The sequence below is a fragment of the Boleophthalmus pectinirostris genome, unplaced genomic scaffold, assembly GCF_026225935.1.
Source record: "Boleophthalmus pectinirostris isolate CB_2022bp ecotype Guang Dong unplaced genomic scaffold, ASM2622593v1 HiC_scaffold_2, whole genome shotgun sequence".
Taxonomy (NCBI): Eukaryota; Metazoa; Chordata; class Actinopteri; order Gobiiformes; family Gobiidae; genus Boleophthalmus; species Boleophthalmus pectinirostris.
The window spans coordinates 22955022-22976671 of record NW_026571152.1 but is presented as its reverse complement, the minus strand read 5'-3'; the positions used below and the strand labels follow the sequence as shown (position 1 = coordinate 22976671).

At 37.2% G+C, this 21650-nt stretch overlaps 1 protein-coding gene across 1 annotated transcript in view; it reads right to left on the bottom strand.

Annotated features, from left to right (window-relative positions):
- The window catches only part of LOC110169453 (contactin-1a-like), a 33964-nt gene extending 18488 nt beyond the window's left edge, over positions 1-15476 (bottom strand). The window contains exons 1-8 of the mRNA XM_055155877.1: positions 15425-15476; positions 10890-11019; positions 7361-7539; positions 5686-5781; positions 2739-2945; positions 2526-2625; positions 1530-1711; positions 114-238 (exon numbers count right to left, since the gene is read on the bottom strand). Of these exons, the coding sequence (XP_055011852.1) occupies positions 114-238; positions 1530-1711; positions 2526-2625; positions 2739-2945; positions 5686-5781; positions 7361-7539; positions 10890-11019; positions 15425-15476 (1071 nt within the window). The remainder of the gene's footprint in view (positions 1-113; positions 239-1529; positions 1712-2525; positions 2626-2738; positions 2946-5685; positions 5782-7360; positions 7540-10889; positions 11020-15424) is intronic.
- Positions 15477-21650: the final 6174 nt, after the last annotated feature.

Below are 21650 nucleotides of genomic sequence, written 5' to 3'. Positions count from 1 at the left end.
GCATCCTGTCAGCAGTGTAGCACAACAGTATATAAAGCTGCTGATGGCTGCCTAATTCTGTACCGCAGTAGCAAGAACATGACAATAGAGATTTATGGATTGGGAAAAATTACCGGTTGTCCGTTTTTGAGCCATCGGATGTGGGGTGTGGGTGTGCCGCTGGCTACACAAGACATGGAGTGTTCGCTGCCAAGGCCTTTTTCTGTGCTGTTGATGTGCTCCACCCACTGAGGGACAGCTGAGGCAAAAACAGTGTGATATCAGAGTAAATACATCTTGTTATTTTTCACAAATCAATAAAGATATCCAAAGTACTAATGAGAATCAGTAACTTAGATATAAGATCAAGTATAAAATTATAACCTCCTGTCAAACATTATGAGTATTGTTATACTTATAATGTTTGACAGCCTGCCTCCCCTCACTATCTCAAACTCATGTTTTCACAGTATCTAAGTTACATTTATTCATAGAATGTTGTTCACAGAGATAAGAGCAAAAGTTGCTTTACAGATTAAACATATTCTTATTAATAACAAGATAAAATGCTAAAACATTATAAAAAACAAGAACACCAACATTTACAAAAAACAAATACAAACACAGATGGCAAATAAAATAGGTCAGCGAGGAAAGGCAAGTCTGTACAGGTGAGTATTTAAGCCCACCTTGCTGTTCTAAGATCAAGGGGAGTACATTCCAAAATTTAGTTGGAATGTTCGGTCACCCCTTGTTTTGAACTTAGTCTGTGAAACATTTAATAGCTGCTGGTCAGCAGACCTGAGACTATGACCCAGCATATGCCCATGGAGAAAGTCAGACAGGTAACTTGGGGCCTGCCCATGGAGAGCTTTTGAACTGATCCTGTACTGAACAGCCTTATTACAGACAATATGGTTAATTTACGAAAGGGTTTATTGGCATTATCCTGCTTTAGATGCATCCTGTCAGGATTATAAAGTGGCATTGAATCTTATTGTAATATTTTCTGAATCAATATATGACACTTCAAAATGTATTAGTATGACTGACCTACTTTTTATGCATTAACATAATGTTCATCCACTGTTGCCATGACAAAGAAATGCTGCTTCACCTTTTCATGTGTGTCAGAATGATGAAAAATAAGGACCATTACCAAAGCAGTTAAAAATGTAAAACTAAATATTAGGTTTGTAGACCTTCATCCATTTCGGTTAATGTTGTCTTTTATTTAGATTATAAGGATTTACATGGCAGCAGAAAGGAGAAGTTAGTTAGTGTGTTATCTTAAGATTTTGGAGTTTATTTTTTGGTATTCATTTGTTAAAAGGCAGTTTAAATTTTATTTAATTTTTAAGTTTATTCTATCATTATATGAACACATGTGCAGTTGTAGTGTTGTGAGTGCAGTTTGGGTCAGACACAGAGATAATAGTTTTGACGACTACAGCAACAACAAAATGTTATACCTTTTGAATGGTAAAAGGTCCTCAGATTGTCACCTTTAAGGAAGCTGAAAGCTCAAATTATAAACTGTGTTTTGTTACCTTCGACAGAGAGCATGGCAGAATGGTAGTCCTTCCCTTTGGAGTTTAAAGCCTCACACTCGTATGTGCCAGCATCCTCGATCTGTATGTTATTGAGGTGCAAGTGAGCCCCTGCCATGCGCACCTCGTGACTGGCCGGCAGGGGTCCATCTAACTTCTTCCAACGGATTTCAGGGACAGGGCTGTGAAGGACAGTGGGAAAGATGAGAAGAGGAGGAAGAGAGAGATGAGTTATATGCAAAAAAAAAAAAAGTATTCAAGAAAGACTTAACAAGCATGCAACATTTTGGAAATATAATTGGACAGTTGTTTTAAAATTGTAGTACAGCTTGTCGTAGTGGTATTCAGGAAATTAGTTCCAGCTCAGTCATTTTAACATGTTTTTTAATCAATGCATGTTTAGTGTTAGTCTCATTCTGCTTAGTACATTCAGCCCATTACAAAGATGGTATTTATTTTATGTGTAGCATATTTTATTCATAATTAATATATCATCATATATTTTTGAAAAAGGAGCTATGCTATTTCATTTAAAAAGAGTAGGCCTGTCATGATAATTATATTGCCTTATCGTTCAATATATGAAACCTGGAATTGTATTTTCTGGGGTCAGTAATTATAGTGTGTATTTTCTTTGCACTACTGGGAGGTTTTTGGTTACTTTTTGGGCATTTTACACAATTTGAGCAAGGCCAGGTTGAATTAATAACTTGTATGACTCATTACAGATGCAAACAAAGAACTTAAGTGTTTCATTCTGTTCTTTATTGTTTAGCTCATGATTCTTTAAAAGTATTGTAGATTTATAATAGTTTTTGTGGTTTAAATCTGCTCTGGGGTTATTGCATCAGTAGCATAAATTAGTTGCAATATTATTGTTCATTGTCTATATTTACTTCAGCAATATATCAAACTTCAAAATGTGTTATTGTGACAGACCTACATAAGAGGCTAATTATTTAGTATGGGGTTGAGCTGAAAGTCAGTCAAACTCACTTCCCCAAAGCAAAGCATTCCAAGGTGATATTTTGTCCCACCATCGCTGTGGTGTCTGGAAATTTGACTTTGAGATCAGCTGGATATTTTCTGACAGAACCTGCAACAAAACCAGACTATTATCATTTAAACCAGCATGTATAACTGATGAAATAACTGCATTATTTTTAAAGGTCAGAAAAGTGAGTGAAAAGCAGGAGATGGGCTACTAACGCTCAACTATGGGCACCAGGGGAATATAGTTGGAGAAGACGCTCTTTGAAATGGACGGGCTTGTAGCTATACAGGAGTAGTTGCCGCTGTCTAACTCTTCCACTTTGGAGATGTAAAGGTTGCCTGTTATCTGGGAGACAAAACGCCTCTTGTCCATTGGGATGAAGGTGGGGAACTCATTGAGGATCCATCGGAATGACAGCTCGGCTAAAGAGAATATAAGACAGAGACACAGAGAGAAAGAGAGACACACACAGAGAGAGAGAGAGACAGAGAGAGAGGGGAAACAAATAAAACAAAAGCTGTCCATCAAAAAGCTCAGAGAGATACAGTGCATGGGGTGACATAGTCTGAACAATGCAAAACCAAAATAGCACAATTACTGTGAGCTATGCGGGCGTTGTTATTCAAGCATCTATTGACCTTTTACATTGGCGATTTCTGCCTGTGAGGTATTAATAATGTTTGATTGGCCGATTCGCTTTGGATGTTAATATTATAATACATTAAATTCATTGTGCAAGTTAAAGCCATAATACGTAAGTTAAAAACATGTTTGGATGTTTTTTATTGCACTAAAAAACATGCGTCCTTACTCTTACTCTTAAACTGACTCTTATTTGGCTATAATCTTCTTAAGTATGTCATGAAACCTGTCTATTTCCATGGCGAATGTTCTGAAGTATGGGTTTAGCTTTCCGTTTCCATAGACTCATGGTGGTGATGTTCCACCCCCAGAAAGTTACATAGTGTATCTTGAAGTGTTTGGATTTCTGGTTTGTATAAATATAACCACACAGAACAGATGATGTAGGCCTAGGATAATGTTAAATAAGACATTAGGGTTACAATATATATCGCAATCAAATCAAAAATGTTCAGATGGCAATGACTGTAATAATTAAAGCAACATAGTTTCCTCTGCATAGAACAAAAGGATCTGAAAAGTTGTTAAACAGTTAATATTTCAGTTGTCTCTCAAATGTTAATGCTCCTAGACATCTTTTTAAAATGTGAACTTGACCAGAGTTCTACTATTAAAACTTAAATTGCAAATTAAACGCAAAATGATATCTTGTGAAAATGGTTCAGCCCTATTACACATTTTGGAAAACATCATTACTCAATTACGAGCAGCAATACTCCTTTCCATTATATTCTCTATAAAACAGCCCATATAAATCCTGCCTAAATGATAGGAATGTGATAGTCAAGTCATTACTCCTATACCTCTGAGAACACATGAAGGACGACTCTGAGACAACAGGGGATATGGCTTTGGCTCATTTCATTATTAGTCTAAATGAGATCAGAGAAGCCCCACTGCAGACTGCATGTGTGCTAAAGAGGTTAGCGCTCTGAGCTATGATAACTATTGCTTTTGACAAAAGAGAGGCTAAGATCTGTCACAGTGAACACTCAGATCCCTTTTACACGTGTTGTAGTATAGAGATGTCGGGATCATTTGATTTATGGTTATTTAGGGAACAGATGGGAAGTATTCAGTTACATTTACTTTACTGAACAATTTGTACTTTTCTGAAGAGTTTTCAGACACCATAGTTTATTTTCTGGCAATATAACTTGCAGTGTAACAGTACACTTACTTGAGTAAAGATTTTAGTTACTCTGCCCACAATGAGTAGAATTGATAAAATCTTCAATTACAACATTGTGTTTCTTGCACCGAGCCTTCAGAAATGTGATTTGGAATAGGGCTCTAAAAGATTATGTCAATCAAAGTAAATTATTGAGTTGAATTTGAATTACTATATCGATTAATCATTCAGTATATAAAAGCTGGAATGATATATTTGGGGGACAATATTTATTGTGTGTACATTTTCTTTTTAATAGTGGGGAGATTTTTTGACATTTTTATGTAATAATTTAAGATTTGAGCTTTAGATGGTAGAATAAATACTTATTTGCCTACTTATTGGTTTATTCTGCAATTTATTTGTTGCAGTTCAAGTCTTTTAATGATATGGTATATTCAAAAAGTAATTTACTGGGATTATCTTTGTGTCAGCGGCATAAAGCAGTATTATCCATTATCACAATATTTCTCTTTAGCAATAAATCGTGCATCAAAATTTGTTATTGTGACCCAGTGGATTTGAAGGATGGGTCAAATGCAGAAGACAAATTTCTCTATGGGGAACCTTACCTTGCCTCATCTTAAAGGTGCACCATGTAACTTTTTGGTTTGGGGTCCATCATCTGTTTGTTTTGATGAATATGTCACTGCTCTGCTTGGAATGTTCCACAGTACGACATGAAACTGCTATACCTAACACGTACTCTATTACAGGGGTTTCTATTGCTCAAAAATACCTAGAAAAACACCTAGTACTTCCCAAAATGCTTTATAGTTAGGGCGGCCATCTTGACAACAATTACCCCCCCGCCTTGACTACGTCCCTCAGAACCATGTGAATCCTCGCAAAACTATGATGATCGCACCTCCCCCTCCCTGGTCACCACCTTGAGTAACTCATTTTCTGCGAGAAACACTGATATCTGCTCTGTAATTTGGTTTGGTTTAGTCTGCATGGAGATAAAAAGGTTTAATTCCACACTGCAATAACATCTCCACGAAGAAAAGCACCAGAAAGGTTACACAATGCACATTTAAGTATTGCATTATTGTTTGGTCACAGAGTCAGTAATTGTGATTAATTGTACAACTGTGATGTTTCCTTTCATAATAATCATAACACAAAAATTTGATATTTTGTCATTCCTTTACTGTAGCTATCACACACGCTTGTATATGCTGCATCCCTAGGTGATTGAACTATATGTTTTTTAATAGTCAGGTCTCAAAAAAAAAAATTTTAAAAAAGACAGAATCAGTACAAAGCTATTATTGTAAAATCTACCCTCATTTTGCAGTCTGAGGGGGTTGTCTACAATCACGGGGCTGTTCATGACATGTGGTTACCTGGATAATGTGGAGGAGGGGCACACAGCAGCACAGCACCCTGGCCCTCTTTTACATATACAGACTCCCTCTCCTCTGATGAGAAGAAATCCAGATCTGAAAACACAAAACAAAACGCTGTCTGTCAAGAGCGACTTCAAAATGCACCACTGTAAAACTATTAAAGACTCAAATGTAGTGATCTTGATTAAGAATTGTAAACATTTTGGGTCAACAAAAGTGACTCAGTTTGCTATATATCATGGTAATTTTTAATTTGTTCAAAGCCAGGACTTCAACTCAAAACCTTAAGAAAAAGAAAAAAATACATACTTTTTAAGTTAAGTAAAACAAAATGTAGCAGTAGAAATTACAGATACCTGCTCTTGAAAGGCATCATGTGAAAGCAAAAAATATCTCCTGTAAAATGTAATAAGTACTAGTGGAGTAAGTAGAGTAGCTCAAACTAAACTCTGTAACATCATAATTGGTTAAAGTCAAAATTAGTTCATGTTATTTTGGGGGTATTTGAGATCTCCTTTATCACATGAATAAATATCATGAAAAAACTGAGCTCAAAATGGACCTTTGACCCTTATTTGTCAGTTCCTGTACTCTGCCTTTGTATCATGAAAAAATAAAGAGTTGTGCAAAAGCAAAAGGCAGTAAATGTTTATGTTTTATTTGTGATTTAGTTCATAAATTTATTTTATTTTAAAATCCAACCTCCTTTTTGTTATGGCCTTGGCACAGGGTCTTAACACATTAAATAAATATTCCTTTGTATTCAATTATATTTCAGTTATCTTTAATGTGAAAGTATTTGGTGTATTTATTCATACTGTACATACTACTTAACTTGTCTATCAAACTGTTTAATTGTGTTTAAAAGTGTTGCCGCACTATCCTGATCAGCACTAAATAGGAAATCCAAAGGTCTTCTATATCATTTCAAACAAACACCATGATGACTAGACCTTGGTGAGGTGTTTTTCTTATAATGGATGGAAGTCTGGGGAAAATCAAGCAAATAATGATCATGTTACTGCCTTTTGCCTTTGCACGACTCCTTATTTTTGGTTCATGATCCAAAGGCAGAGTACAGGTCAATATTTTTTGCATACAAATCTTTCTTCGTTATAGCAACTAGTTGACAAATTTTGCGAGCCCTGCCTATTATACTTTTGTCTGGACAAAACAGAAGCTTTCAAGTAATTTTTGTCAGTTTCACACTGTGGCGAGTTAAAGTCTTTTGCCTTTGTAGGGCAGTTTTACTTTTGTACTTCATTGCATTCAACTACTTTTTATACTCTACTACCAGTAGCCTCTACGTAGACTTTACAACTAGATACACATGGGCTATACTTACAAAGCTGAGAGTAATGTATTTCAGCATGGATAGAGTACTTTTAATTGACTCCTGTTTCTCGAGCTTTTGCATCACTTCACATTTTAAAATCCCATTAAATTTTTCATGGATTAAAGGTGTAAAGATCAGATACATTTGAATACTTTAATATATTAAAAGAAGAGGGGCTATATTTTATGAGATCATCCCCTGCCCTTTCCTCGCCACTTAAGATTTGTCCTGCTTGTCCTTTCCAATTTCAGCTTACTTAATATGCACACGACTACATATATCTGTCCCTCTCCTCCATTTTATGACCTACACACAGTCCACGTGAGGTCCACTTACATCCAAATTGGACAGAGGCAGAGCGACTGAGCACTGAGCCGTACTTGTTGGATGCAAGACAGGAGTACTGCCCCACATGCTTGTTCTTGTTGGGGGAACTGATGACCAAGTTACCCCCGACTAAACTGAAGTGGCCCCCTTGTTCATTCAAGTTGATTTCCTCTCCGTCAAACATCCACCTGCAAAGATTATGTCAGAATTAGTCAAAATGTCAATATTATTGCTTGAAAAAATAGCAAAAGAACATTGAATAAACAGTTGAAAACAGTATGGGTAATCATGGTATGAAGGTAGATAAAGAGTTAAAGGCCTTACATTTTGCAAAATTGACTCTTGTGAGCTTTAAGTCATGTTATAATGTTATTATCTCCTCAAAAAACATGCCTGGAGTTGTGTTTTGTTTCATTGACACATATTAGAGTAATCCTTTATTACAATTTGTTTATGGTACATCTTAAAGCTCAAAATGCTCTGCTCCACCTTGTAATGTCATGATACTGCAGTTTTCAAGTTAACAGATACATTTTACCTTTGTTCGGAGTGTTCACACCTTAGGTTAGTTCAATGGATTAAATAATATGCATTATAATTAATAGCCCTTCCTGTTACAAAAAATAAATAAATAAATAAAGAAAGAAAAAGCTGGGATGTTATAAATGGACTGTCCGGACATAGGACCTCATTTTCCAGTGAGCCGAGTGTTGGAGACATGTGGAGACACTTTTTTAAAGATCCTGTCCTGATAGGCATAAATGTCCTTGTATTTGCAGAGGTCGCTGGTGCTAGGTTAGTACTTGTCAATGGGCATAGTTAGCCTGCCACTAAATCAGTCTTACCCACTCCACAAAACACCCAAAGCTAAATATTTATAATGCCAGACTATCGACATAAATGTCTGTGTTGATCAAATAATTTTAGAAGTACAACCAACCTTGCATTTGAAGGATTTATGTCTGAGCAGCAGCAGTGATTTGTACTTTCTCATAGAAAGCTTGGTAGCGGCGGACTGATATCACCTAGCGCCTAGCTTACCGACAAAGTAAAATTCTGCTGCTGAGAAAATAGTCCCTCAACATGTGAAGATTCATGCGACGCAAGGTTAGTTTTATTTCAAACATTATTCTATCAACACAGACATTTACATCCACAGTCTGGTGTAATAATTGTTTTGCTTCGGGTGCTTTGTGGAGTGGGTAAGACTGTTTTTAGTGTCAGGCTAACTATGCCCATTGACATGTGCTATCCTAGCCCCAGTGACCTCTGCAAATACAAGCACTGGATGGATTATTTTAAAAAGTGTCTCCACACGTGTCCAACACTCAGGCTCACTAGGAAATGAGGTCCTATGTCAAAATTCTGGACTGTCCCTTTAAGTTTCAGTGTAGTTAGTGCCTCTCTTCAGACAGACATTTAAGCCTGTCCCTTATCAGAGCTGTGACAGAACTGAAAATTTAGATGAATGGTATAATGTACTCATAAAAAAATATATTCATACATAAATAATGGTAATAATTTAAAGGTGTATTGTGTAACTTTTCTCATGGAAGGTCCGTCCAATGCTTTTCTTCATGAAGATGTTATTGTTTTGTCTGGAATGTTTCACAGTATGGTATTAAACCTTTCTATCTTCAACCAAACCAGGTCAAGTTACAGGTCAGATCTGTGGAGAAACAACCCTGTTCAGAGTCAGAAGGCCTATTTTTCTAGGTATTATTGAGCTATAGAACTACCTAATTGAACTGAATAAATGTAAATTAGAGCTGTTCAATGTCATACTGTGGAATATACCAAGCAGAGCAAAGACATATCCAAAAAAACAAGCAGGTGATGGACCCTGAACCAAAAAGTTACATAGTGCACCTTTAAATAATTTTATTTATATTTTTTTTAACTCAGAATTCAGCCATCTTTTGCTATGGATCCTACCTGTATGACTGAGGAATTAAACAGACATCTTGAGAAATTACTTAAAACATTGCTTCATCCACATTTGGACACTTTCAAATTATAATGAATAGATGCTTAAATTAGTAAATGCAAGAATTAGAATAAGGTTAGAGATGGTCAGAGCTAATTTGTGTCCACTCTGACTGACTCTGATGTTTTACTCACTGACAGTAGAAGAAGATGCAGGCTGACATAATTAGCATATATTTGCATGTAAATTGAAATGGGTTGTCCAAAACATTTAAGTAAGATAGCTAAATAAGGCAAAGAGACAAGGTGCAGTTGGACAAATTTGGCCGTTTAGATGAACGTTATATAGCTAAGTTAAAGGTCCTATATTACGCAAAACTGACTCTTGTGAGCTTTGAGCCATGTTATAATGTTACCTCATCAAAAACATACCTGGAGTTGTGTTTGGTTTCATTCACATGTTTCAGTAATCCTTTATCATTAGTCTGTCTACATCTGCAAGCTCAAAATGCTCTGTTCCACCTTGTCATGTCATGAAAAGGTACTTTTCAAGTTAACAGCTACTTTTTACCTTTAGTTCAGATTGTCAACTGCAGGGCTGAAATCATCCAAATCATTTGAAATCACAAGGTGGAACAGAGGGTTTTCTGTTTGAGAGAAGAACTAAATATGCGGGATATGACTGTTAAAAATGTGTGAATGAAACCAAACACAATTCTAGGTACATTTTTGATGTAGAAACATTATAACAGATCAGAAAATAGCATAATATGGGCCCTTTGATTATGACTGCGAAGTTGTTTTTTTTTTTTTTATGTTAACAGAATATACATATATGAACTTTGTTAACTGGATCTTACTATCAATAATTAAACATAGTTCAGAGACACACATAAATCTAATAAGATAAAAAGAAAATAGTACAAAAAGTGCTTTAAATTTATGTTTGCTGTGCCCACTCTTCATAAAGGTGGAATATGTACCTTTTCTGCTGGTCCATCTGATAAGGTTAATGCCATACTGTGGAACATTTTGGGAAAAGTAATAAAATCTTCATAGAGACAAGTAGGGGCCCAACCAACCCATCAGAAAAGTTGTATGCGTCCAGTGATACTGTATACAATTTACATTGTATATCACATCCAAATATTTTTATTACAATTAATTAGTTGTCCTACACTTTTTATCAACCAATGGGATCAGAAAATTGGCACTACAATCAAATAAATTAAATTTCTATATGTTATAATACAATATCTAAAATAAATTTTAGATCAATTCAAACTTTATCGACTCAAAACAATATGCCAAATAGAAACCATCATAATATAATTTTTGCAGTGTCTATATATGAAGTCATCAGAGGCTTGTAGTATTGTAGTAGTTAGTTACTCTTAGTATATTAATAGTAAATTCAAAATTAAAATTCACTATACAGTATTGTCATTGATAATACCTGTAGAAGATAATAACAAAAAGGAAAAATTATGGCAATTTTTCTGAGCTACGTAGCTGTTTGTGCTATTGAACTCTTCATATATAAAGCGGCGCTTGGAGACAGACTGTGTGGGTGTGGACAGGGTCAATGAGGGTGAATGGGGACATATGTTACTTGTATGTGGCAGGTGGGTCAGCTTTGGCACGACAGGTCATGGTGAGTTTGGCTTCAAGCAACTCCTCCGGGTGGATGGTGTCCACCGGCTGCTCCTCAAACACTGGTCCATAACCCGCTGTCTCGTCTGCTGAAGAACACACAAACAAATGAGACAGGATATGAAGACAGAATCAAGGTCAGAATCAGAATGAGGTATTAGAGATGAGCTGTTCGTCTGGCGGTTCTGGGGCAGGTCCATCAAATACACTGACAGCTGGGTTCACTTGTTACATAAGTAGAGAGGAAGAAGATCATCGATGCAACTGTGAGATGTCTCAAAGAAAACAAGTTTATAAGAATGAGTCTTCTGAGTAAAAATTTTGGAAAAGATATGGTTACAAGTTTGTTTTTGTAACATAGTGAAATAGTGGACAGTACTACGTAATGATAGTATAAGTATATGTAGTTTTATTATGGTAATATGTTGTAATTTTTGATACTACAAAAATAGGTTTGATAAGTTATACCAGTTTAGATACAAATTAAAAACACTCTTATAGTTAGATAAAATGTAGTTTTCAACACAAAATAATGTACATTTATTTAAAATTATAATGTGGTCTCATACTAGATCTGATATCGTAGATTGTCTAAAAAAGTGGACTAAGGGAGTGTGACGTCACAATTGGACGTCACCCATAGCGTACAGCACCACACAAGTGAAGATCTTGATTCTACCAGTTATAGAAGTGAATTTTGAGCCCAGTCCCATATTATGAATAGCAATTTATAAACTGACAAAATAGCTAAATAAAAACACCATGGATCATGTAAAGCGGATTAATATGTACATTTTGAGACCAAAATGACAAGGCTCACTGCAGCAGTTACAAAGAGAGGGGTTACCATTTTTATAGGAGCCAGAGTTGATGAAGCCAAAAGCGCCTCCCATGCTCATTTTCTATTTAGATGCGACGGCTGGCGGGTTAGCTATGTCCATTTATTTATACAGTCTGATATACCTAAAGACCATTTTATGGTTTAGGAAAGGTCCAGTTTAGTTATATTAAGTTACCATCTGTTATTTTATTTTTTTACCAGTAGGTCTCCTCTCCCCTCACCAGGCCTTAGTTCAGACTGGTCTCTGCTCTTCTTTTGTCATGTCAAAACTGGCTACACTATCAGACAGCAGTAATGTACACAACACTAGTGGCCATATGTGAGAATACAACTGCGCCGGGTCGATGGTATCTTTAAATACTTTCTATGTTATACTTTACACTTAAAACTTTCACAGAAACAATGTATTCTACTAACGTACAAACCTTGAAATTATAATGAAATAAGAGACATGCCTTTTATTTTAATGCTGACAGATTGTAGCTTTAACTAATGTAATTCCTTCATCCATACATACTAAATACTAAATATCTATTAGGCGCAGTCCTGGCTGTGTAATGAATCCAAATGGCAACATCACAGTAATTAATAGGGGATGTTTTCTATAGTGCAATGGTGAGAATCCTTTTGTCAAAGCAGAATACAAATGTTCATTGATGTAGCATAATATAATGACCTTGTAAATAAATCCTCAGAGAGTGAAAAATCCATCTCTTACACTATCAATGCACACATACAAATTAGCCTCAATTACTCAATAAAAAAACAGAGATGAGGAAAAATCATGAATAAGACATTAAGACAACGCCAGGGTTATGAATAAGCAATGAGCGCCTCCAAATTCTGATTATTCTACGAGATAAAAAAGATCAAAATCTGTCTTTTTGTTTTTTCTTGAGTCCTTGTTATTCCACGTGCTTGTGATGTCCAGATGTCTGCGCAGCTGACGCCTCCAGAGAGAGAAAAGGTGTTTTAGACAGTAATATCCGACCCTATTCAGCACCTATACTCAGGCCTATACTGGTGCTTAGGATTCACTCAAGCTGAAAATGTCATATCGACCAACTGTGCACAACCTTTAAAGGAGTCAGGAGCAAAAAGCTGGAGTAGGCTAACATAAATGATCACTTGTATTAAAACATTCTGTGAGTGAATAATAGTCATAACATTGTAGTATCGACTGATGTGAGAACTCTTTCATAATGCTCTTTCATGATAAAAAGTGAAAAACAGAGCTAGTTCACTTTAAAGGTGCACTGCAGAACATTTCTAGAGGAGAGTCCATCACTTGCTTGTCTCCTTGGATATGGACTATATGGATATTTGACTAGAATGTTCCACAGTATAGATTAAATCTATCTATAATGGGGAGACAAGCAGGTTACAGCACTACGCTACATTACAAGTCACATCTGTGGAGAGTCGCCCCTGTTCACAGAAGGAATTATGGTATTTTTCAGCAGCAGAAACACCCGTAATGACTAAACGCTAGATGAATATGTTTAATGGCATACCATGGGACATTCCAGGCAAAGTAATCCATGGAGACAAGTAGGCAGCAGACACTCCACCAGAAAGTTGCACAATGCACCTTTAAAGCCTCAACGTATTCCTCTTTCAACTTAATAACCAAAGTCATGTTCTTTTACTGAACATTCACACTTCACTGTGATTGGCTGAATCCATCTGTCACTCACTTAGAGCACAACGACACTGACCAATAGGAGGCGTGGTTGGGGAACAGAATCTGTTTTCTGATAACAAAATAAATCTTAATATTGTTATAAGGTAAAGGTTATCATTAACTTGTCTAAAAGATCCCAAAGGATTAACTGCTCAATGTTATCATAATAATGATCTAAAAGACACTGTATATTACACTTGAATTGAATATCACTCTTTGTGAGAAGCTCCAGTGAACACGGTGGGAGACAGACCCCCCCCTCTCAGTGCAGCGGCGGAGCACAGCTGTCTCACACGCCATGGAAATCCCAAGGACTCACAATTACATCGGCTGAGTGAGAATTAAACAGGAGTGTGAATGGGGTTTGTGGAGCAGATGAGAGAGCGACATATTAACAGAGAAACATGTCCTGGGAGCAACGGAAAAGGACTACAAAATACTGTGAATTACTCAACCTCCTTACATGGAGGTGTCCTGGAAAACGCAAATCTTAAACCAAATATTGCCAAAAGAAAAAAAAAAAAAAAAAAGATCATCACTGTAGTTCTAAACTCGAAGGTGCACTATGTGACTTTTCTGATGGACGGTCCACCATCTGTTATTGCTTCGAATATTCCACAATATTCCCGATATGCTAAGATACAAGTTAGAAATGTGAAGAGGTGATCCTGCTCACGAATGTATGATTTTATTTTTTGAGGTATTTTAAGCAATAAAAATACCTGTTAATGAATAAATTCAAAATAATTAACTTTGTCCTTGTCTCAATACGCACTACACATTACACACGTCAGTCAAGTGTGTATTTTCTGAAAGTGCAGAAGAGCAGGGGGTGGTAAAATTTTGAATCATAGCAGTGTAAAAAGAGCTATTAGCAGTGTTGTTAAACTGCAGCTAAATTCATCATAGTCAAGTCATAGCACAGCTCAGTTTTCATTTGCTAAAAGGGTCAGGGTTACATTTATGTGAGTAACATATCAAAAAAAATATGCAGCACCATCTACGCAACCTGATTTAGAACAGATATATCTTTAAAGTGACAAACTGAATCAAGAGCTGCTGTTCATTTTTACAGTTAATTTGTAAGCCTATATTTTTCAATATTTATTGTGTGTACATTTCTTACTGGCTATATGATAAGATTTAAGCCATAAAAGGTTGAATCAATAACTTCTATGTCTCATTACAGGTGCCAACTAAGTAATAAAGTGTTTCATTTTGGTATTTATTTATTGCAACTCATGATTTTTTAGCAGAATTGTACATTTAGAATAGTTTCTCTGGTTTAAATGGGTTATTGTGTCATTGGCATAAATTGATTGATTGATTTATGTGTTTATTTATTTAATTCATAAAGCATAAAAAGACATTAAAAGTGTCACAACATCAAACATACAAGAAATGAATGAAAAGGAGCAGAAAGAAGAGTAATCTTATGTTATCCGCCCCCTTTTCCCTTTTCCAGACAATACGTCAACACTGATAGTCACTTTAAAACATTTCAAATCAGTAAATTTCAGTTCAGTCACAATAAACTCAATCAACTGCAAACGGAAATCTTCACTATTATGCAACATACTTTCCTTTTTCATACATACCCATTGCACTGGATTTTATGTTTTTAAATGCCATTATTGTACTTAACTTAGCTGCTAAATTAGCTGCAATATTATCATGTTATTGTGACAGGCCTATAAACTTGCATATACTGTACAGGGCACCAGTGCTGCCTCTAAGTATTTAACATGCACATATAAAAAATAAATGTGATAAATGTGTTAGAATCTCCGGTGTTGGTATGTTACAGCTCAAACCACAGTGAGGAAACAGAGCTGGTGGTGTTTGAATGGTGTCTGGTTAAAGTGGCGTGTGACAGATGGTGTAGAGAAGTGCTAGAGCGGACCACATATAAGACCCACAGCCTGGAGACTCTGAGGCCAGTCTGTCCGCCTCACTTCTCTCCCCTCACCATCCATCTCCAGCTCTCGTATACATTTGACAATGCCTCTTAGATCTTTCATGCTTCGACTGTACACGACATACAGCAGTGAGTGAGTAAAGCAGGGGAAGGGAGAGCGGTTTCCAGGATATGACCTTCTTAGTGGTCAGACTTCATCAAACAGTCAGCAGGGAAAGATGGATTCGATTTAAAATGCCACAATTGCTTTAGAAGTCTGTTATCCTTCCCAGCATCTGCTATACAAACTAGTTAAGGCAGCCATATTGATCTGATGAGTCTCTATTATATATGTTTTAAAGGACATAACTGGTAATTCAATATACAGTAGGTTGAATGTGTAAGCTAACTGAATACATTTGTTTTAGATCTATTCAGCTTTCTTATACCCAGAAGGGGTTTTGCGCTGATATGACTTTTCAGTTTCATTTATTGTAAGTTGACTCTTATATAATATCACAGATGAGGTAGTCCAGTCCAGTGACTATTTCTGGTACATCAGGTCCTCTTCTGTATTAGTTTCTGCTTTAAAGTACATTTTCTTTGTTTTTGTCCTCATATAGTGCCTATAATAGGTTTACATTATGGTTTAGTTCCTAATTCCTAAATTTAGATCCTAATTGAAAGGTTCTACTATAGACCTAGTTTAGTTGTGGTATTACTCAAAGTGCAAATATTTTCTGGGGAGAGTTTAAGGATTTAATTCCTAGGAAGGGTTATTTTTATGATGATTAAAGCAACATATCTTGAACCTTAAAATAAGACACAAATACGGGCTTGTCAACTTAGTCAAGTACATAAGGTTACATATTTTAATACTATAGTTTATTTCCTGAAACTATGAAATCATAAAGCAATTCCTCTAGGCCAGTGCTTCTCAAATAGTGGGGCGCGCCCCCCTGGGGGGGCGTGAGGCTCCGTCAAGGGGGGCGCGTTTGACCTCGGGGAACATGCTTTTTTATTTTTATTTTTTTTTACTGTCTTAAGGGCCGTTCACACCAAAGCGTCAAAAAACGCCTTGACGCCTCTATTTGGAGCCTTTGCATTTGAGTTTAGACGCCCCCGACGCGCGTCTTTGACGCCGTGGACAAACGGGACAAAAATACTTGACGCGCGTCCGTTGCCCTGGAAACAAGAGCCCGGTCCCGCTCTTTTCCCGAAACAATGTCAGACCAGACTGAGAGAGTGTTTTTATGACATAAAACATCAAAGGAGGAGATCGGGTCGTATATATATTTATACTCGGCTAATGACACTGGATCAGTCCCGGTCTAGTCCTGGTCTAATACCGGTCTAGTCCCGGTCTAGTCCTGGTCTAATCACGGTCTAGTCCCGGTCTAGTCCCGGTCTAGTCCTGGTCTAATCACGGTCTAGTCCCGGTCTAGTCCTGGTTTAGTCTCGGTCTAGTCTCGGTCTAGTCCTTGTTTAGTCCAGGTCTAGTCCTGGTTTGGTCCTGGTCCGGTCCTGGTGTAGTCCTCGCGATCGGCTCGGTGATTGTGGCGTATATATTTATTCTCCGCTCATGTTTGTGGTTCTCGTTCTGGTTCTCGGGTTTTTCTTCCTGATAATAACGTCGCTGCGTCTCTGGATACTCGTCCCTGATTGGTCGACGCGGCGCGTCTGACGCGAAAAGTTCAGCATTTTCAACTTCTTGACGCTGACGCCTTGGACGCGCGTCTTGGCCGCTGACGCCAAAACGCTGAAGACGCGCCGCGCTGACGCCGAAAACGCGCCGCAAAAACGCAGGACGCTCTAGTCGCGCGTCCACATAGACTTTACATAGAAAGTGGACGCTTTGACGCTTTGGTCTGAACGGGCCTTTAGAATAAAGTGCAATTGCACTTCCACTACATTAGGGGGCAGTGGCGCTCTCATTGCCAGAGTGTGCGCAGGGAGCATTCGCTCGGTGGTGTAGGAGTTTTGTTTGCACTGAGCATGCGCGCTTTGCACACAGCACAGAGTTTGAGTATGAAGTGTAGACACGAAGTGTAGCAGACCCTCAAGTGACACCATGAAAAAATATTTAACAGGGATGAGAAGACAGGTGGAGAGAAACGAAAATCTCCCGAAAGCTTAGACGAGGAAATACGACGAAGCGTATGTAGCGCTTGGCTTCACTGTGACTACGGTGGGAGACGAGGAAAGACCGGTGTGCTTACTGTGTCTAAAAATGTTGGCAGCGGACAGCATGATGCCCAATAAATTAAGGCGTCACTTAAATACATTACACCCCAATCACTCTGATAAGCCACTTGAGTTTTTTCAGCGAAAACGTGCCGAATATTGCCGACAATCATCCCGCTTGTGACTGCTACTTCAGTAAACCAGCGAGCATTGTTGGCGTCATATAAGGTGGCAGTGTTACGCAGAGGTGTACTTATAACAATTTTATAGACAAATGATACTATTTATAGTCACGTGGGGGGGCGCGAGATGTTTTATTCGTCCTAAGGGGGGCATGACAGAAAATAATTGAGAAGCACTGCTCTAGGCTTATGCGCAAGTTTGCAGTCTGTTTGAAGGTAAAGAAGAGATATGCTGTAATCATAAATGACTGCTGTGTCACGAGGCCCCTCTGAGATTTGTTGTGATGCAATGTCAACAAATCCCAAAAGCACTGTGTCCACGGTCCCCTCACATGTGTTGTTTTGCCTCACTAGTCAGTGGTACATGAAGAACACAGCACATTTGGTGTCCTCTGTGCATCTGTGTGTGACTAATATCAAGCCTAAAGCCTGGAGCTATGCAGAGATGTATGCGACCAACCCAAAGCCCCTGGGAAAATCCCCAACTTTGTCTTTTAATTAGAGATTGAAAACAGTATTCAATTATAATTCAGTTATTCTGCTTTAACCTGAGTCCAGACATGATGGAAAATAGACTTTAGCAGAGCATGAGTGCCTGCTGTATATGTATTCTATTTGACAATGCATTCTCTGTGCAGCTAACTTATATATTGTGTGAAAAACAATCAATACAATCTGCTCTTCTCATGTACAAATGCATTTGACTGTATAGCAAACGCATTTGGAATCTGCCTTTTAAAGAACAGCTGCCTAATCTTCTGCACTAAAACCATTTAGCATTGACTAAATCAGGCAGAACTCAATCACTTCACAGTTGTATTGTTTGGAATCACGCTGCATTGCAGAATTAAATCCCTAAGGCTAAATCAGGACCATATGTTAAATATTACAGTGCCAGACCTACTGTGTAACTAACTTAAAGGTGCACTAAGTAACTTTTGGGTAGAGCATCTGCTACTTGTTTGTATCCATGGAGATGTTAACAGCTTTGCCTTGAATGTTCCACAGCTCATCTATCATGCATTTATCCAGTGACAGTTACAATGAGTTACATGTTTTTATTACTAAAACACCAGAGATCTAACTTCACACACATCGGCTGTTTGTCTCTATGAAAATGGTTTATTGTCCTACTTGGAAAAATTTAGGCCAAACAATTAAGGTTGGTGAACAGAAAAATATAATAACTTTTCTGGTGGAGGGTCCACCAAATGCTTGTTTCCATAATGTCTTTGGTTTACCTTTTCTAAATGTTAAATGTATCTATTCCAAAAGAAGCAAGCAAGTGACACGGGCCAAGACCAAATTACAGGTCAGGTCTGTAAAGAGGCGACTACACTGTTGTGTTTAAGGTGTTTTTGAGCTGTTTAATATGACTTTAAACAGATCTACTGTACATGTATTCAATTGCAGGTGGTTTTATTGCTCAAAAATACCTAGAAAAACGGGTGACACTGAGCCTCTCCACAGATCTGATCTCTAACTTGGCCTGGTTTGGTCTCCATGATGACAAAAAGGTTTAATGCCATACTGTGAAACATTCCAGATAAAGCAAGAACATCACAATGGAGAAAAGCATTTGATCATACACCAGAAAAGTTACACAATGCACCTCTAATTTGGTGGGAAAAAGTCTGTTGTAAATATAAATGATAGTTTTGCACAAATCAAGAGGAAATTTGTGAAGAAAAGTAGAAAAATATGTTGAAAATTACAGGAAGTAGAGCATTAAAACATACAATAATAGAATAACATGACATCACCCTAGGGAGAATTATATCCAAAAGCTGTTTTCTTACATTTGTATTTGTCAGATAATCATTTCTGTGAACATGGAACAGTCATGGAATTCCCCAGTAGGATGACATGACTACACTGTTGTTTTTAAGGTGTTTTTGAGCAATAAAAATATGCATTTTGCACCTTTAACATACCTTTGAAGGTGATTTAAAAATAAGTAAATAACAGTCTGAGATTTTGTCCTTGAAGTTGTTTAAAAGATAATGTGAGGCAGGTGGCATACATTAAGAGCACAATAATAACCATTATGCTGTGCCTGATCGGTTCATAAATTTTGTCAGTCTCTAAAGACAGATAAAATCAACATTAACTTTTATTACCATCCTCCATCTGTCCAATTTTAGTGTCATCATTGTTTAGCTAATCCAAATAGCCAAAACCAGAGAAAAAGAAGACGGCAAATGCTAATAACTCACACTGAATGATAAAAGGAGAATGAGTGACTCCCCTCTCATTGGTGGCACTGTGAAAATTGCAACATACTGAATGCACAGCTTCTCGAGTTGTTCCCAAGCAACAAATCAGCAAGCATCCTTTTTCCAATTTACCCCTCGCTGACTCTACTGCGCTTTTTTATACACGCGATGGAGCCAATCTAGGCCAGATAGAGAGCGTGAACTGTAGATTTGGGATGTGAGTCTTTTTTTTATATGTTTTTCACAATAGGCTTTAGTTAAGTTCTGGGTGAGTCCTGTAGTTTAGTTCTAATTTCTAATTTCTGGTTCTAATTTAGGCTTAGTTAAGTCCTTCTTACAGTACACGTTTTGTTGAAGTTTAGTCTCATGAATTTTGAGGTGTGTTCGTATATGTTAATATATAGTTACTCAAGCAGAGGCGAGTAAAGTAGTCAAGAACATTTTACTTTTACATAAAGGTCCTATATTACTCTAAATCAGGGGTCATCAAACTAAGGCTCCATGCCCCTTTGACCAGCCCCTCTGCCCCCCACCACTTGAATTGGCCCTGTGAGGCAAGCTGTCATGGCCTATCTTTTTAAATACATTTTTGGCAAATAATAACATGTCTGTCTCTTGTATTTTGTAGATTTTTTTCAATAAAATGAAGTGAATGAATGAAATGAAGTATTTAAATAATTATATGATGTATTGACTTTTGCAGCAGAATTTCCATCATCTGACAAGCTCACGATCAAACAGTGACACTGACAGTAGTGCAGTTAAGGACAGCAAAATGGCGAGTACAAAAATTTGACAGAGAGTACCGAGTTTTCAAAGAGCAGTGGACAACTGATTACTTTTTGTTCAGTGTAAGGACCATACAGTTTGTCTGATATGTAAAGAAAGTTTGATGGTTTTCAAATATAATATAATCTGCGTCGTCAGGGTCATACAATTCTGTTATACGGCCCGGCCCCCCATCACAGTCAGGACCAATAAGGTGGCCCCCCAAAGAAAAAAGTTTGGTCACTCCTGCTCTAAATTGACTCTTATGAGCTTTAAGCCATGTTATAATGTTACTTCCTCAAAAACATGCCTGGAGTTGTGCTTTGTTTCATTCAAACATGTTTGCGTAACCTTTACTATTAATCTATTTACATCCCCAAAGCTCAAGATGGTCTTTTCCACCTTGTGATGTCATCAATTGTCAGTTTTCAAGTTAACAGCTACCTTTAGCTCAGTTGAGATTGGCAATTTCAGGGCTGAAATCCTCCAAATGATTCTAGTGGAAGTGTATGGAGTTTACACAGTGGAGCACTTCCTGTATTACCATGACATCACAAGGTGGAACAGAACAACTATTACTCAAATAACAGTACTATTACTTAGAAATCTATATATTATGTAAGCAGAACTAATGTATGGTGTGGTAAATACGGTGTCAGAAAATTACTCTGAAAGGTACAATTTTCTACCCACACTAAAAACACACAGGACCATTTTGTCATTATAGATAATTTGATACTGTAAAAATATTCAATTATAAAACCTGGTAATATCCTAGTCAAACACAGCTGTCCTCATTCAGTTAGTTAAGCACTGATGTTAGATATGAGGAGGAGGAGATCCAGAAATAGCAACAGAGAATGGAATCGTGACCTCGAGAATCTAATTAATTATTTCTGCCCTTTTGTTAAAATGGGGCCCATCTGTTACTGTCTGTCATTTAACCAG